Consider the following 19102-nt stretch of genomic DNA (forward strand, 5'->3'; position numbering starts at 1 on the left):
CTCTTTTCACTTTTTGGCCAAGTTAATTTTTTCATCAGTGTGCATGGCCATATTAATCTGTACCACATGCCCACTTAGGGCCTAGGCTGTGTTAGCATTTAGTGACAAGGGTACAGTCAAATCTGACCAGTAAGTTAGTGCCCAATTGTGGCCAGAAAAAAAACCCAAATGAAACAAATAAACAAAAAAAGGATTTCACTTTTTAAATTGTCTCTTTGAAAGAGGATGTATAGGATGGTAAATATCCACAAGTGAATTTTTCACATTTGTTTGCAACTGATGGCTTTTAGCTATTCATTAATAGAAAATGAACAGCTAAACCCACAAATATTTATGGTGGATGTTTTTCATTCTATTGTGGCGAATACTGGAATTATTTTCTTCCTGGATCCATGATTTTATTTTTTCTGGTTGCCTTAGTTGCTATTACCTGAATACCAAGAAAAAATAAATTTCATTGGCTCTAAGAAGATAAGACACAATGACTTGTGAAATGTGTTTTTAAATAACAAACATCCTGTTTCAAATACTACCAAAGGAAAGGAAGAATGTTGCCACTTTTGCACTATCTGAGGGTTAACTTTAGTCCATGTGGAAGGTGCTAAAGGTGAAAAGAAGAAGAAAAAAAATCAATGAGAAATTAAACCTGTTAAACTGTGCAGTGCCATTGTAAGAGCTGCTTCAGAAATCTATTTAGAAATCATTGCTCTTGTATCTGAATCATTACTGAGACATCCGCATCACCCACTTCTTATTACTGCAAACATAGCAACAGTTGCCGTGCTAGCAAGAGATTCACAAGGCAAACACTGGAGTCAGGAGGGAGTAGGGCGGGGCTGCACAAGTGACAGGGCTGCTGAACAGAGCACAGTGCCACCTGTATAGATTTAATTAGGCTGGTTGTTCTCTTTGGTCCCTGTACTGTGTGTCCTGTCAGACATTTCGCTACAGCAGGAACAGTCTAAAAAGCAGCATTTTTGGACCAAGTCTTACTTTCCTTTAAGCACAAATGTAACCACCAAAGGCAAGATCTTGCTTTGATGTGGGTCTGGGTCCTCCTTTGGTATATGAGTGGAGAAATGGCCAGGGTTTCTCTTCATTTCCAGGAATGAAAAAACTCATAAAACTCTCATTATTAGAAAGTCAGGCCACTCTCTGTCCCAATATGTCATTTCATCTAATTGAAAACTGAGAAATCTGTCACCATTTATTTAGCAGTTTGCCTCTGGCGAATCTTTGCAGGTTCCCTTCATGTGGTTGGGAATTAGTTAATTAGTATTACAAAAAGCGTGAAGAGGAAAAAAACGTACTCTGGCTCGCCCTTTGGGTTAGGAGGAAGGCCCTTTTAGGTTGCTAACAAGCAGTGCTGAAGGATAGAAAAGAACATGAAATTATAGCATCAGGATAGCCGCTGTGAGGGCTGCAGCTCAGTCTCTTTCTCAAGTGGATATGTTGTAACCTAAATATGTCACTTGCTCACTCTTTTCATGCAAATCTTTTATGTGTGACAATAAATTCAAGTCCTTCACGCTTTTTTTTTTTTTTTAGGGTGGCGATTTTACACACGTAGAGCTCTTCTCCTATCTTCACTTTTATTAATTCCCCCCGTTTTTCATCACTTCCTCTTCTGAGCAGAGTATTTTGTTTGATGTTCTTTCTTTGACATTTTTCATAAGAGAAAGGTTGTTTCAAACTGAGGGTGGTTTTAAAAGTCAAGGAAAGGATTGACATTTTTCACACGCTCCTTAACTTTGAGGCTGAACGCCTTTGTTCAGTGTGAAATCTCCCAGCCTCTACCCCTTCCCCCTGCAGTCAGAGGGGCTGGAGTCCCGCTCAGGGTTCGGCAACTGGTTGCTAGATGGCGCTAGAGAGCAGGCAACTCAAAAAAAAAAAAAAAAAAAGAGCAGCCAACATGGTTGCTACAGGTCTACATCAACTGAAAGGGAGTTCTCCCACAGGGCCCTATCACATTTCAGCACAGACGGATGTTCAGTTCTGACGATCTGTAAGACAGCAGAAGCCCGAAATGCAGGGGGAACTAGCAATTTACAATCTTCCTTTCACTTTTGGAGTGCATGTGTTCTTCGTATGTGAATTGTTTGTATATTTCACTACAGTGCTTTCTGGGTATGGCAATCAAGGCGTTGGTAAAGAGCTGTACTGAAAATATCAATGGCTCTGTTTATGATATAGATGGCTAGGCTTACTTATTTATTTATTTTACCTTCATGGAAATAGTTTTCCTGCAAGACCCTTCCCCATTTGCTTTAATTTTTCCTTCCTATTAGATGACATTCAGTGACATAATGAGGAGGTATCAAGTACTTTCACATCCTCACATCAAGGTGCACAGCTATCTATTTTCCCTTTTAGCCCCACAACCTCCTGAAGTGGAGGTGTGGGGCTGAAAGACAAAAGAGGGTTTTTGTTAATTAGAAAAAAATAGAGACATCTCAAGGAGATCTGAGCTTCAAGGGAAAAAAAAATAAAAGTCAGCTGACAGGCAGCATGGCACTTGCTTAGACTATAGCTTCTGTCCTTTGGCTTTTGTGTTTTTCCTCTGCAGAGCCTTAATGAGCTTGATAACTGGCCTTCAGAGAGTGACTGTCATAAAAATTGCATATTACAGAGATGATAAGTATCCTATAAAAAAGAAATCCTGTCCCTAGATTTTGGCAAGCAATGTCTCACTCTTCTCTACACAATGTGAGCAAGGACCGCTGAACTTAAGTCACATGAGTTAGTAAGATAATTCTTTCTATAGGCTCAGAAGATGTGGCTCAAGTGAGGGTTAAGTATTATGATGCTTCAATAGGCACTGAAGCCCACAGGAGATTCAACTAAACACATATTAAATCAACAATCTTTTAGTAAATAAATACTTCAGAAAGCCAAAGGAGCTTTTTACTGTTTTCTTGAATTTATGAATCTTAATTTCTATGTAAAATCAGCTCAAAATTCCGAGCCCAGACTGTGTTTATGAATGAGAAAGGACAGTGTATCTCTTCATTTCTAGCACTGAAAAAGTCATCACCAGAAAGGCTATTTCTTGTTCCAACATTTTAACTAAGAGATTCCTTATATTTTCTTAAGTACAGTAAGTGTGGAACAAGGGCTATAGTTTGACTATTATGATGGAGAGTACATTTATTGAATAAAAAAAAAAAACACCCAGCATCAGTTTTATAATATACTTAATCCAATAAAAATATAGTAGGGTTATCTTCGAAACTGGTCCACAAGTATCCCTTTGGTTGGCAAACTCCTAGAAGGAAGAAGTTGGTCCTTTCATATGTTCTGATTGGTTGTTGTTGCTTTTAGAAATGTGGCCTGGAAGCTGGGTTGATTTTGAGACATAAGACTGAAAAAGACAGAGAGCAGGGGTTAGCGCACGACTTGCTGTTGAGGGAGGTAGGTGTGGAGTGGTCCTGTGCAATTGGGGCTGTATCAGTGCAGGCAGCTGATTATAATCTGTAGTGAGGATGCAGAGCTAAAGCAAAGTGACTAGTGTAAGAGTAGGGTGAGAAGGGAATCTCCACAATCAAAGGCTATGTGAGCCAGACTGAGAGTGTACGATGTTTCACTGGATCAGGCAGAGGTTAACGGCGAGGTAGTTCAGTGCATTGGATAGCTCTCTGTTCATCCTCAAAGACTGAAACTGAGGTTAGAACTTTCTAGTTCTTCAAGGAAATTCAAATATGTTGGTCAAGTTTAGTCTTCAGACAGCATCATATAAAGGAAACACTGACAGGCCCAAACTCAACTCTGTACTTGTTTTCTTGATATATGATTTTATGCAAGTTACTTAAAATTATTTGAGTCTCAGTTTGTTTTACTCAAAAAATGGAAAGCATGAGATATACTTCACAATATTTTTATGAGAAATAAATGGCATCATGTTTGTGGGAAGCTATCATGTTCATTCATTCATTCCACAAATAGGAATTTAGCACCTATCATGTGCCAGACAGCATTCTAAGTACTGTAGACACCGCGGTGAAAAGGAGAGCAGATGTTTGTGCACATACAATCTATTGGAGATACCAGTAAACTAATAAATGATTGGTTATTCCAGATGGATATAAATGCAAGGTAGGTCTTATGATTTTTGTTTACCTAAGGCCTGAATTTTCCTTCCTTTCCTTTCTTCTTTCTTATTTGGATTTCAGTACTGGGGATTGAAGTCAGGGACACTCTACCACTGGGTAACATCCTCAACCTTTTTACTTCGAGACTGGCTTCAAGCTTGCAATCCTCCTTCCTTAGCCTCCTCAGCATCTGGGATTGCAGGCTTGTCCCTTTAGGCCTGGCAAAGCCCGAATTGTAATGGACCACATGGGGAAAACACAGAATGAGCCCAAGTAGGGTGGAAAATAAGAAAATAAAAAATTAGAATCTCAAGGTACCAAGATTAGGTGAACCAATAAAAATAAAATCCACTCTATGTAGGGAGATACAGAGGATAAGTGACCTATTTCCTACCTGGCTCCAGGGAAAGCAAGAAAAATGTAATACAATCCTGAGAAGTCCTATGCACAAGTCTCCACACAAGCAAGTTTAAAATCAGAATTAGTAGTGTATATGTTTTATGAGAAACCCCAAATTGAAATTGTATTTTAGTCATGATGTGTTAGTGTCCCTGGATGATGAGGTGGAGCAAAAGCTAATCATCTCTCAAGTAACCTGCACCAGACAAGGGGATTGGGGATCAAGAGACAAAGGCCCAAGGAACCAAAAACTCACAATAGAAATAAAAATTCTAAATATACAATAAAACCAGGCAGCATGAGCAAGAATTAGTAGACACAAGCTAGGTTGATAAAATCTTCAGAGATCAGAAATATAGATGTAGAACGTAAAGTAAATGTGTTTAAAGAAAGAAAAGACTAAAAGTATGTAGAAAGAACAGAGATTTTCAAAACTGCCCAAACTGTAAAAATCATATAACTTCTAGAATGGAATAGAATTAGAAATGAATTGAATTGGAAAGTCAACAGAATAAATTTCATCTTATATCCAGCTACTAAAATAGCAAGTGAACTAGAAGAAAGATCTGAAAAAAAAAAATACCCAGAAAACAGCACAAAGTTTAAAGTTCAATCATGTGTGTGTGTGTGTGTGTGTGTGTGTGTGTGAGAGAGAGAGAGAGAGAGAATAATTGGGATATATGAAAAAGAGTGAGAAGCTTTAAAATACCTTTATTAGAGTTCCTGAAAGACAGAATTAAGAAGATGCGGTAAAGGTATTTTAGAGGAGATAATGGCTGAGAATTATCCAGAATTTGTGGAAGATGCCAATTCTCGGATTCTAGAAATCCAACAAATCCTGAACATGATAAATAAAAATAAACCCATACCTATGCACTATAGAGTTCAACTGTAAAATATCAAAGGCAAAGAGAAATTCTAAAAGCAGTTAGAAATGGCAGAATGAAGACAAAATGACGAGGAGATTGATAGGTGAAATTTTAATAGAAACAACTCAGAAACACAAAGAATAGCATCTTGAAGGCATAGAGAGGGGAAATGAAGACCAAAAATCCTATATCCAGTAAATACCTTTTAAGAAAGAAGAAACACAAAAATATTTCCAGATGTTTATTTCTAACAGAGTTATACTGAAGGATTTTTAAAGATGTATTTGAGAAAGGTCTGAAATGTAAGCCTAACAAATAAGGAAATAGTAAATATTGGCAAGTCTAAAAAACCCACAGCTTTATAAGATAACAAGATAATATCTAAATGCAAAAGTTAAAAATAATGATGAAAAAAATACAGTAATAGCAGTATAAGTCAGGTGGGAATGATTTGCAACCAAGATGGTCTAAGGTTTTTCTTTTGTTTGAGAATAGAACAAATGTATTAAATGTAGAATTTTTTAAGTAACATGCAAAGTTCTTAGGATACCCAGTAGGAAGATAAATAGAATGAATGCATATTCAAATAAGCTTAAGGGAAGCAAAGAGGAATAGATAGTGTGAGAGAATGAAACAATATGGTTTCATTAATACAAATTATTTTAGCAATTACAACGAATAGACCAGTAATATGACAAAAGTCATAAAGAAGCTTATGAAGAAAATTATAAATTCTTAGTAAAAGAATATTAAAAATGTAAATAATTGCAAAAAACACACTATATTCATGGTAAGGGAGATTCAATATCATACAGATTTCAGGTTTTCCCATATTGATCTATAAATTTTAATATCAATAATCCAAATCTTATCTTTTTGTGTGGAAAATGCAAATGGCATAAAATTTATGTGGTAGGGTGAAAAGCCAAGATCAATCAACAGTAGCAAAAATGGGACGTATCCTACCAGAAATCAAGATTTTAATAATGCTAATTAAGTAAGGAAATAGGAAAAGAAGATAAGTAATTTTATAATCATTATTTCACTTTTATTCATTCTGTTCTTTTCATATTTACAGTACATCTCCAACCTCCAACCTCTTCAATGAAATCTTTCTTAACCCCTCAACTTAAAACACTCTTTTTTAAAAGCACAGATTAATATGGCAGTCAGTTTCAAACTCACATATTCTGTTCTTTCGTTTATTAAAGGGAAATAAGTGGGCATAATGGCCTAATAGGAGGGTGTAGAATGGGGAAAAAAAAGTCTGAATATCTAGTAGTTCATTATTTTTTGGACAAGAACAGATTTGAACTTGAGAGGAATGGTAGGGACCAAAAACTCTAAATGCCAAGATTTTATTCATTTAAATTGCAGAAATACAAACCATGGTATTCCTAGCCCAACTAATGATTTATCTAGCTTATTACAAATAAAAAAAATAGTATTTATTTCATATAGTTAAATTACAAATGAGATACTGTAGGCACCTGAAAACAACAACAAAAAAATATCTTCACCTAAATTATTTATAAACTAACAAGGAATAAGATAAATAACTATAAGATGAACTAATGTAAATGCATAAAGTGACCAGAGGCACTGTGGGCTTTGGTAAACCATGAGTGAGGATGGGGAAACCCTGAAGTGTTTTCTCGCAACACAGTGTTAAGCTGACTGAGATAATTACCAAAGACTGGTTAATAGTCACTAGACTTGGGGGATAACCACGGTTAAAGAACAGTCAGGCTAAGGTGGTAGATCAACTGTGGTGTGTCCACAGGAAACAGTGGGCACTTTAGGTTATCCATAGTGTATTATGGACACTTTATACTGGAATATTTTGCATTTTGTAGGACTTCCCAAAACACTGGAGGAAGATCAACATTCTGGTCCCAGCCCACTAAACATCATTAACACTTCTGTAGTCATTGGGACTACCAAAAAACAAAGCAAAACAAAATAAACTACAAAATAAAAAAGCCTCATCTTGTTTCTCAAACAAAGAATGCATTTGAGGAGAGGGAGAGTAATAGCATCAATCTCTGTTCAGAACCCCTAGAACATACAGTGAGAATATGTATCATTGGTGACTTTAAACTCCAGGGTGAAATAACTTCACTCAATCTTAGAGGCAATAGAGAGTTACTAAATGTTTGAATGCAGATAATATTGGGGTCCTACATAAGGAAGATATGCAGGCTACAGAGGGTTAGGTGGGGGGCATGGAGAAGGTAAAGGCATTGCAAAGGCTGGGAAGCAGAGGTCCAAGTTGTAAAGATAGACTAGGACACAGAGAAAGAAAGAGATGGGAAAGAAAGAGTTGAGGAGGGAAGAGGGAGAGAGAGAGAAGGAAGGATCCAGAGGATTGTATAAAATCAGAAGAACAAAGCAAAGTGTGAGTTAAGGTGATCGTGAACATGGTGTTGAAATGCTGATTTTGGTGAGTTGACAAGGAAACAAATTGGAGATGAAGAAAGGATTGGAAGAAAAGGTAATATTTGAGGATCCTGAGGGAAATTTTAGTACAAAGAAGTGTGTAGGAGGAGGTAGATTAAAAGAAGGAGAATTTGGCCAATGATGAGGACACATGACCACAGTTAGTTAATAAACATCCTGCTCCACAACAGCAAAGGGTCATGGGCCCCTTACTGCCCTCCCATCTTCATTCTTCCCAGGTACATCTGTTTCTTGGAGCCATCATCATACACAATTGCTATATTTCAGGAAAAAACAATGTACAAATTGAAATTTTATAAGTTATATTCAATTTCTAGAAATAGAAATGCATTCTAAGTATACAAGGCAAACTTTCTATTTAAAGGAACCCTTTGTGGACTCTTTTGTAGTGTAAAAGATTAATTCCAAATGTATCTGTTTTACAGTTTCAAAGCCTGGATCCCTGGTTTCCTTCTCCTGGATAGCTAACTAGGTCGTAGCATTCTATTCTCAGAGCCCAGCCCCACACAAACACTAATTGGTTTTCACATCTGAAAGGTTGTGTATCACTTTGTCATTTCTAAAATTACATGATGTAATCCATGTACAAGATGGGAGATTTCATACCCTGTGGGAGGAGCAAGTGCCACATGCTTGGTTTTCCAAATATATCTACAGACATGAAATCTTTTAAAACAGGCAGAACTTCAAGAGTGTCTTTCACAGTCTCGAATTTTATCAATTTGTGGTTTCAGTTGGAATGAGTAAATTCTTATTGTCCATGAAGAAAATATCTGTCACAGTTTCCCACCTTGAAATTTTTTATGAAGGAAAGTAACAATAACTAGGAACAAATTTGCAAACAAACAACCCAAACGCTAACCAAATCAAACATTACAGAATTCAAACAAACTGGCTGTAAAGTTCATAACCAGAAACTGAAAAATCAATGCACCATTTTTAAGACGTAGTTGAGGGATCTCAGGTCCATATATTAGTAGGGACTATAGGCTAAATCTTGTACCATTTTTCAAAATCATAATGCCATGTTAAACATTATATCCTATTGTATAATTTGAATGAGTTTGGAATCCAAAATCAGAGTTAACAGTACAATCATAAGGCCTTAGGAGACAGACCATGCAGGAATCAACCTTCAACAACCCTATTTTTTCACAGATGCTATTTCACCTCTACTCTCATTTCCTCTTCCATCTACTCCACCAGCTGCATCTTCTTCCCACACCACTACTGAAGGATTATCGCTGTACCATTCTCATTAAACAAGCTTCTCATACTTGATCATATATTGGAATCATCTGGGAAATTTTCAAGCATTCTGATGCAGGGGTGCCACCCCCATGAACTTTGGTTTAATTGGTCCTGGGCATTATGGTACATGTAAAAAACTGCCCAAGGGATTCTATAGTGCAGTCAAAGTTGCAATCACTGTCTTATAGGCTCTTAAATTCATGGCCCTGCTGGACCCCTGTATCCTTGGACTCTGTTGATCATTGGTCTCACTTCCCCTGCCTTCATATACACAAGCTGAAAAAATAAGCCTGAGAAGAGTAGCTGAATTCATGCCTTGATCAACTTCCAGAAGAAAATGGAAGAAGTCCAGTAAATTCAAGTATTGGCAAAATATATTAAGCTTCTGGAACATGCCACCTCCTGTGCCAAGGAAATTTAGAAAGCTTGGGAGACTCCTGGGGCTCAGGGGAGTCCTGCCTCCTCCTTGCTTTCTATTAACTTGAGAAAGTTGTTTACTCTTTCTGAGTCTCAGTTTCTTTATCTATAAACAATGGAATACCTGCCTCCTTAAGCTTTGTTAGGTGACTATTCAAAGAGTTCAAAATAGTGTCCAGTATATTCAATACTGGTAACTTCTTAAATGGAAAGAATTGATAAAACAGTTAAAGCCTGTTCTCTGATTATGCTCCAAATTAATAATAATTACCATATATTGAGCAAATTTATCCAATTCTTCATTCTTTATCTACTGCAGAAGTATTTATTACTTATTGACCTTAGGCCAAACATACGGCTAGATAATTGGATGTAGTAATGAATAAAAAGACATGATTCCTATCTTGGTCCATTGTACAGCTTGGTTAAAGGCTTTATCTATTGCTATCATTGATTGCAAATAATCCAAAAACTGAGCTTGCTAGAGGTATGGCACAACTAACAAAATGATCTTCAATTCACCCTTGCAGTAAATACTTTGAGACAGGCTAGGCTGTTCAGAAAAAAAAAAACTTGTACATAGCAGACACACTTATCAGAGTTCCATAACAGTCATGAAGGGACAGGAGGCTATTCAATCAATCAATCAATCAATCAATCAATAAACAAACAAACAAACAAACAAACAGAAAAACTTCTGAGAATACCAAAGGGGGCAACTTAAAAAACCTGATGGGTTTTCCCACTCAGTGCAGGCAGTTTTATCACTGGTGGTTTGCTGTTCTAGGTTCTTGAAGACCAGAGAGGCTGTGTTCCCCTGACCTTCAACTCCCCTGAGAGTGTTGCTATGCCTCCCATGCAGCTCTCTAGGTACTGCAAATTCTGTGACTTATCCACATTACCAGAACTGTGTTCTTTGCTTAGGTCTGCTGGCATCTTTCAGTCACTCTCTGTCACTACTATGAGAATAGCACCTCTCCTTATAACACTCCTAAGAGCTGGTAGTATTATCCAGAGTTTACATATGAGACTTAAATAACTTGACCGAAGTCATTGAGCTGGTAAATGGCTAGCCAAGATCGAACCTCAGATCTTTCTGATTCCACAGCTCATCCTCTTCTGTCTTAAGTGGACAAACCTCAGATGACTGTGCTTTAGAAATATCAAAATCTGACTCTTCAGAGAATTAATTTTAAAAACCACAAGTAGAGAACAGAAGAGCAGATGGAAGTAGAAGTGGATGATGGGACCAAACCTAATCTAATCTTGGCCTATGGGCCCCTTATGAAATTATGTTGGAGACTAAAATCCAATAAAAAAATTGTGTCCAGTTTGCCTGGTTATCAATCAAACCTTCTGGTACTTAATTTCATGACATTCCATAGATTAAAGTCTTCAAGATTCAGATTCCCATCTCCTCTGAGCTGCAGCTACAACTCTTTTGTAAAACTGGGAACATAATAACCACAGCTGAAAAGCAACAGCAGCAATTTGTAGAATGTATAAGACCCTTGCCAACTCCAGATAATCCTTTTCCCACCTTCATCATCTTAAGAACTTTTACTCTAATAATAGAATGTGCAAGTGTGTGAGTATGTGTGGAAACACACACACACACACACACACACACACACGTGCAACCAGGCCCATATGCAAGGAGCTCATGTGCAGGACAGAGATTCTGTCAGTCTTTTTTGATTTTCTGATTACAGTATGTACTTTCTAGGGTCTTCATCAAGCTACAGTTACTGCCTTCTCAGTTCCCCATCTATAACAGGCAGAACTGAAAAATATATTTTATGTTAATGAAATACGAACTAGCTCCCAGTCCAACCACAAGTGCTTAGCCCAAGGACAGCTATTTAATCCACAAAGGGCCAATCACATTCTCTCTTGTGGTAGATTACATTTTTATTGCTAATTTACTATGAATTTATACATTATTATATCTATGAATAATTATATTGTTCTTATATCTATGTTCTTTACTATGTGACTTCACAGTTCTTTTCACTAGAGATCAAGTATATTTTTTCTCCCTATTGACATTAGGACTTTGCTGTGTGATTTGCTAATGGAATGTCAGAGGATGAAATTTGAGCAAAGGCTTTAAATGTGCATATGAATTTTCAGGTCTTTGTCTATGAGAAGAGCACATAAATAGTATGTTCTTCTATGTGCTCATCCAAGGAGGGTGAAAAATATGTGCAGCAGGCTGGGCATCTAAGTTAATCCCACCCAAACAGCCTACAGACACATGAGCTAGAAGTAAATGATTATGGCTATATATTCCTAATTTATGGGATAGATTATCATATACAATTGTTCTCGCAATGGATGACTGATATCTCTCTTTTTAAATTTTTTTTATATGTGACAGCAGAATGCATTACAATTCTTATTACACATATAGAGCACAATTTTTCATATCTCTGGTTGTATATAAATTATATTGACACCAATTTGTGTCTTCATAGATGTATTTTGGATAATAATGTCCTTGAAACTTTACAATTAAACTTAGAGACAGAAAGACTACTGGGAACTAAGGCATATAAATGGCAGAGCTTACTTTGGAAAAATGCTGAATTTTTTAAAATCTTTTTCTGATTTACTCCTTTGCACATACACACACACACACACACACACACACACACGTATGTGTATGTGTGTGTGTGTGTGTTTGCTTTTATTTTCATTGAGGTAAAATTCACATAAATAAAATGAATGATTTTACCAAAGTGAGTAGCATTTAATACACTCATTATGTTTTATAACTACCACCTCTACCCAATTCCCAAATATTTTCAACATCCCCCAATTAAAACCCATACCATTAAATAGTTAAATAGTTATTCATTAAATAGTTACTCCCAATTTCTCCCTCTCCTTATCCCCTGGCAACATCAATGTTTTTTCTCCCTAGATTTACCTATTTTTGTGAATTTGATTGTGTCCCCACTCAAATTTATATGTCGAACCCCCTTTCATGTGACTATGTTGGAGATAGGACCAATAAATAGCTAATTAAAGTTAAATGAGATCATAAGGGTGGGGCCTCAATTCAATGGAACTGGTGCTCTTGTAAGAGGGAAAACCAATATTAGAGCTCTTTCTCTGCCTTGTGAATACACAGAGAGAAGGTAGACTTCTGAAAGCAAGAAGAGATCTCCTACCAGAACCCAACCATGTTGGTACTCTGATCTTAGACCTTCGACCTCCAGAATTACAAGAAAATAAATTCCTGTGTTTAAGCCACCTAGTCTCTGGTATTTTGTTATGGCAACCTGAGTTGGCTAATATATGCTATTTTGTATACCTGAAGACAAAGGGCCATACAAAACATATTCTTTGGGTTTAGCTTCACTTAGCATATTTTCAAGGTTCATCCACATTATAGCATGTGTCAGTACTTCATTCCCTTTTATGGCTGATGCCAGGAGCCACCTGTGAACTGTGAACTATGTATAAATCAAATTGGCATGGAAGCCACTGAATAGGAAAATCTGGTGTCTGGGAACTCACAGTGGCACTCCTGCTGGTGAGACCACCCAAATACATGTGAGTTCTTATACAGCTCTGCCACAGGTTCCACATAGCACCAGAAATGGGGTGATTTTGCTGGAATCATATAGCCACACAGCCTCTAAGAGATGGGTATAGCTTGCCAAGATGCCAAACAACCTGTTTGCTCCAAGTACCCCTAGAAGCAAGACTCCTCCTACTGAAACCTTATCCCTGCCTTTGATGCACTCCCTTAAATAAAGGACAGGGAGCCATTTTCTAGTTGTTCAGCTCTAGCTCCTATGTGGACTGGACTTATCATCTGCTCCATCCCTTTAAAAACTATTTTTCTGACTCTTGAATCTTAATTCTTCACTATTTCAGACTTAATTTTTCTCAGGTGGCTTATCCCCTCCTAAGCAGAAAACTATCCTGGCAGTGTTCTGGCTGCCCCATGATAGACTGAATGATATTCTACTCTATGGATACCACATTTTGGTCATATACTCATCCTTTGATTGACATTAGGTTGTTTCTACCTTTTGACTATTGTAAATAGTGCTGCTATAAATGTTTGAGAACAGGTATTTGAGTTTCAGTTTTTAGTTCTTTTGGATATAGTCCAATGAGTAGAATTTCTGGGTTAGGGTAATTCATGCAATAATGAACTTTCGGGGCTTGAATATCCAAAACTATGCTCTGGCTCTCACCCAGGTAATATTCTTTAGATTTCAGAAAATAACCCTTGAGTATATTCAATAAATGCTTTTTGTTGCTATTTCTTATTAAGCTAGAGGTAATTGTTTATTACAGAAAGAATGCAACTTACAGAAAGAATCTGAAATGAAGAAGACAATTTCTAATTTTGATTCATGATATTATAAGAAAAATGAGCTCAAAACTCCTTTTTAAATGTTTTCCAGAAGGGTGTTTAATCCTGTTGACAATAATCAAATTTTGATGAGACTATCTTGATATGGTTCTGAAATCTGACTTGATGGTTAGACTGTAGTTTAGATTACCACTAACCTTTGTGTCCAGGAAGGATAGGACCTGGCATTTAGAGCATATTCCAACTCAAAACGACTTCTCAAAGCTGCTACATGGCTTCGGCCTGGCCCTGCCCGGCTCACCAGGCAATCAGAAGAAGAGGAAGGTGAGAGAGACCCGCTGCTGTTACTGGATGCAGGAGACATCAGCTGGGTGAAGGAGAGGCAGTTTGAATCATTTGATATATCCAATGGGTATAAAGGAATAGAATGGACTACAGATTTATTTTAATTTTCTGTTCCCAGATTTTTCATATTGGTGAATGCTCTTAACCATCTTAGCTTGCTTTTGGTGTTTCCTTTCAGCCTCTGGTGGCAACACCTTACTAGCCTTTTTGATCCAGTTCTATGCTGATAGCTGGCCTGTTATACTTATCTTCATCTTTCCCAAAATACAATAGCCCCAAATCAGATTCACAAAATAGATATTTAGATGTTTATTATTCAATGATTACAACAAGATTCTCAACATTCTTCAATATGGCAAAAAGACTCATGACAGAGTTCCTTTAAATTGTACCTAAAGTTATTCCCTTTGCATTAAATTATTACCTTGACTTAAAGTGGATTCACACACTTTCCCAAGAACACATCCATTTAATTGATGAAGGATGCTTTAGTGTCTGGCAAATGTTGAACCAAACAGAAGCAAACCAATGCCTTTGCTACATGATAGTTCTTCAGATGTTGGACTCATCCTAATTTTTTCTTCCCTGTGATAAACACTCCTGGTTCCTCCAGTTAGTTCTAACCTTACACAATTTTCAAACCATTCACTATTCTGATCTCTCTCCATGAAAACATATGTCCCAGTTTTCATTCCTTTAAAAGGATCAGAGATAAACTAGGTACCATTTTGTTTAGTCATTTCAGAACAAGAGTGATGAAACCTTCTATTCTGTAGCGAGACAACATATTTTAACTGCCAATGAGTTTATTACCCACTCTCATTCATGATGCTTCTTAAGCATGTGTCTAGCATTTCATTCTTTTATTGTTTCTTTAGCTCTTAAGCAGAGTGTTATATTATTCCTGCTAAATTTATTCCTGTTAGACAAATCCTGTTACTTCATCCTCTAAGATATTCTAGAATCCTGCTTTCAAATATTTTCTGCCCTTCTGAACTTTATTATATCTGCCAATGATGAGTCTCTCCCTCTTGACTTTGGTCTAAGCTATTGCTTGAAAAGTTGAAAAGTGGAGAGAAGGAAGCCCTATGAGACTTTTGTAGTTAAATCCCTTTTCCTGACTCTGGTCTATTAATTAGTGCAACCCAATCCAGCAAACTCTTTTGTGCATTATCAGCCCCCTCCTCTTCTGTCCTAGTAGGGAGAATATACTAAGAAGCTTGATCAATATAACAAGATAAGCTAATTTAGTAGATCCTACCATGATCCCTGTTATTCCCAACTGCATCTAGTGGGACATATATCCTGTAGGCTAGGAGCAACTTTGTCTAGTCAAACATAGATTCACAGTGAGAGGATATTTGGAACTCAAGCCCTGAAGGCATCTCTTAACACTGAAGGCCTCTGGAAGATTCTCTTGCCCACAGGGACTGCTGAAGCATCACTAAATGTATACTGTTCTCCCCATTTCCTGTAAATTTCAGAACCAAGAGAAGGGAAATGAAGTTTTAGTTCTAAAGACTAAAGCCTCCTTCTACACAAAAAGCTTGCTCCTTACAAGTTTCTGTGGAGTCATGAGAGAATGACCCACTGCAGGCTGCATCTGCAGACCTAAAATTCTTTTCCAACAGTCTGGGTTCCAAAGCATTTTAGCTGAGATTCTTTTTGGAAGCAAAACTTTTTGTGGATGGCTCCATTTTGATATTCAGTTGAGCAATCTCAGGTTGCTGCTTTTCTCCACTCCCCTTTTTTCTCTTCTTTTCATATGCGGATCCTTTATGTGTGAAGTCCTTCCCCCTCCTCCACTAGCACTCCTGTGCATTTGGGAATATATTATTTTTTAATTAGTGCTCCTCTTTTAGCTCCTTTGCCTATTTTCAAATGCTATCTCCTGACCAGGTGTATAGCAAATTAAGGCAATTACAGAGAAAATTAAAGCAAATAGCTCCCTGATATTAAGGAAAGAAAATTCCATTAGCTTGATTATTAACATATATCACTTTATGTAACATATGTGTGGTATAAAAACAATGCTTTTCAATTAATTTATGCATTATTTTTGTGATAATTTCCCCCTTTCTTATTGAACATAAATGGACAATGACTTAACATCTTAGCTTACATTTCACCAATGTAGGAATTCTGTGTAGAAAAAAAATCAATTTAAATAATTACCTTCTAATAAATTTGTCATACCTTCAAATTTTCAGGTATCAAATTTTTTTTTTTTTTTTTTAAGCTGAGCATGGCTATGACCATTTACCTGACTGATTTTTTTTTTTTTTGAACCACCCAAATTCACTCTGAACTTGTCTCTGCCCCTGTAGAAACAGCCAATTTGGTTCTACCCTAGGGATTTAATGAATAGGTTAATTATAAATGGAGTTATGGGTCTCAGAGTAACTGTCCATAAGCGTCCTCTCACCCACATTCCCTGACAGCCTTGGGTATGAGGGCTTTTATGCCGACTTATTTCAGAAGGCAAAGTTCTTACCTCAATGTTGCAGAGACACTCCTCTAACTTCGTAACAACTTCAGAAAACTCAGGTCTTCCCTGTAAATAGAGAAAAGACTTTTTCCTCTGAAGAATAAAGGGGGGAGACTCTCTTTGGATTTTAAAATTGGGTATTTGCATTTGTAAAGAATGAGATTAACAATAAAGTATATTTTTATTTAAAATACACTTGTATTGAAGTGTTAATTGAATGTTCATTTGCTGTTCATGGAGGGATGTTGAGTCTTCTGATAAGAGTTTTAAGTCAGAATTTGCAACTACATTCAGATAATGAAATAGTGGAAAAGCTTTAATTAGCTTTGCATGTTTTTAAATGGCAGGTTTTCTTCTTCAAAATGAAAGAATAAAAGTGGATCTAAAAATTATTAACTATCTCCATGCCTCATAATATATTGCACATGTGTCATAGGAAAGAAACAGGTAAAGCTGATTTTGTAATTAGCTTCACTACTGAAAAGACAGCTCAGATTCAAAACTAAGATCAAGATAGAAACTTCACTACTATTTCCTACTTTAGGGCTTAAGTTACGTTTTTTTTTTGTTGTTGTTGTTTTGTTTTTTTTATCTTTAAAAACTGCCATTAAAGATATTGTCCATTATAAACCTCAGTGTCAAATGTTCAGTTAAGCATTTATTGTATTCTGATTATATTTCAAGCTTTCTTCTAGTAACAAGGGATATAAAAATGATTATGGATCTATAGGTAAAAATTCTGGGAATTATATGCCTCCTTTTGTCAGATCCCAAGGACTATATATCCTATCATTTCTCTCTTTATGAAATTTTCACTGCCAGGAGGTAGAGAGCCCAATTTAACATTCAGGCGCAGTAACCAACTAATTTAGATTCTTAGTAGAACAATTTTTCCCTTAATATCTAGCCTTCCCCTGAGGACACTACTTCCCCCAGAGCCCTCTTAAGTAGAAGCTGTTTTCTCCAGCACACTCCAGTACCTCTTGGTAGGTGGGGATGGCACTGGGTGAGCAAAAGGCTGTGTCTTCCTTGCTGTCCCTGCTATTTCCAAACTGTTTCTCCTCTAAACACATCAGATTGTTGGCCTATTCCACTGACTTCCTCTCCCTCCATCTCTGAAGTTTTCAACCACTGGTTTCCTGTTTCCTCTCTAAGGCTATTGTCCTTTTATTATCCATGAAGATAACCCTGCAACAGTTGGACCTCCAGGTTCCTTTATCTCCTCTTCTCCCGTGGGCTTTTCTTCTCCCTTCATGTGGTCACTCAGTTCTGGGGTCATACCCTATTCCCTGTCACTACCAAGCCCTGTAGATCCCTCTCTGTTCTTCATCCAAGGATCGTGGGCCACACTGGTATCTCCAAGCTCTTTACCACTTAAAAAGCGAACAAAAGAGCAAAAACATTTTATAGTGAACATTTTCAAATATGCCCCAAAGCAGATAGTATACTATCCATTTAATCCACCATTTCCTTTATTATTATCATCAATTTTTATATCTTTGTATCTCATCAATTTTTTACCATCCTCTCAATTTCTTACTCCCTCCTTACCTACTTTACATTTCATTGCAATAACTTTCCATTATCACTTCCTTCCACAAACCTCAACTTCCTGGCCCTATTTTGCATTTTGTACACTACTGGAAAAAGTCCAAGCTTGATTAAATCCATCTTACAAGTCTTGCTTCAAAATATTGACGCTCTCACCCCATGACCTTGTGTACTCCCCATAGCCTAAGACCTCATCCTCCCATGCTCTGGATGACTATTTTGTACCTTCTTACCTATCATCAAACCTCCAGCTCCCACTAGGATGTCTACCTACCCACCTATGTCTAAACATACATAATCTGCTTTAAACTTCTGTTGATGAATTTTGCTTCCATCTGAGGCCAGTTCCTTCATGTGTGCTCCAGCAGTAATTCTCCCTTTTATTTATTTATTTATTTATTTATTTGCATTTTTACATGGTCTCTACTGATTTATCCCTTCCAGCACACAGACAGAAAATATATTCTTCCATTTTAAAAACAAACAACAAAATAAAACTCCTGTGGGCTCTTCTTCAAGATACTGCTCAACTTTGCTGTTCATCTTTATTCCAAAAGTGCTCCTAAAGAGCTATTAAACTTGCTGATTCTAATTTGACTCCTCCCATTTTGCCTCTACCCTAATTCAAACTTTCTCCTGCAATAGTGCTGAAATTGCTCTTGTCAAGGGTACAAAGACCTTTCTCTCCATTGCTAAATTCAGTACTAAGTTTCAATGCTCATTTGGCATAGCATTAAATAAAAAGTCATTCCTTCGTCCCCAAAACAGTTTTTTTTTTTTCCAATTGAATTTGAGGTCATTTTCTCATTGTTTCTCTCCTGTCTTCCTTAGTCTTATCTTTTGGTTCCATCTTTCCTCCTTATCTTTAAATTTTGAATCATCCCAGGACTCAGGGTCG

General features: G+C 36.9%; 1 protein-coding gene across 1 annotated transcript in view; it reads right to left on the minus strand.

Moving 5' to 3' along the window:
- Positions 1 to 19102, minus strand: part of Tnni3k (TNNI3 interacting kinase) — a 284120-nt gene that overhangs the window by 35135 nt on the left and 229883 nt on the right. The window contains exons 22-23 of the mRNA XM_076862293.2: positions 16660 to 16719; positions 14018 to 14187 (exon numbers count right to left, since the gene is read on the minus strand). Of these exons, the coding sequence (XP_076718408.1) occupies positions 14018 to 14187; positions 16660 to 16719 (230 nt within the window). The remainder of the gene's footprint in view (positions 1 to 14017; positions 14188 to 16659; positions 16720 to 19102) is intronic.

The sequence above is a fragment of the Callospermophilus lateralis genome, chromosome 7 (genome assembly GCF_048772815.1).
Source record: "Callospermophilus lateralis isolate mCalLat2 chromosome 7, mCalLat2.hap1, whole genome shotgun sequence".
In the NCBI taxonomy this organism is placed as follows: Eukaryota; Metazoa; Chordata; class Mammalia; order Rodentia; family Sciuridae; genus Callospermophilus; species Callospermophilus lateralis.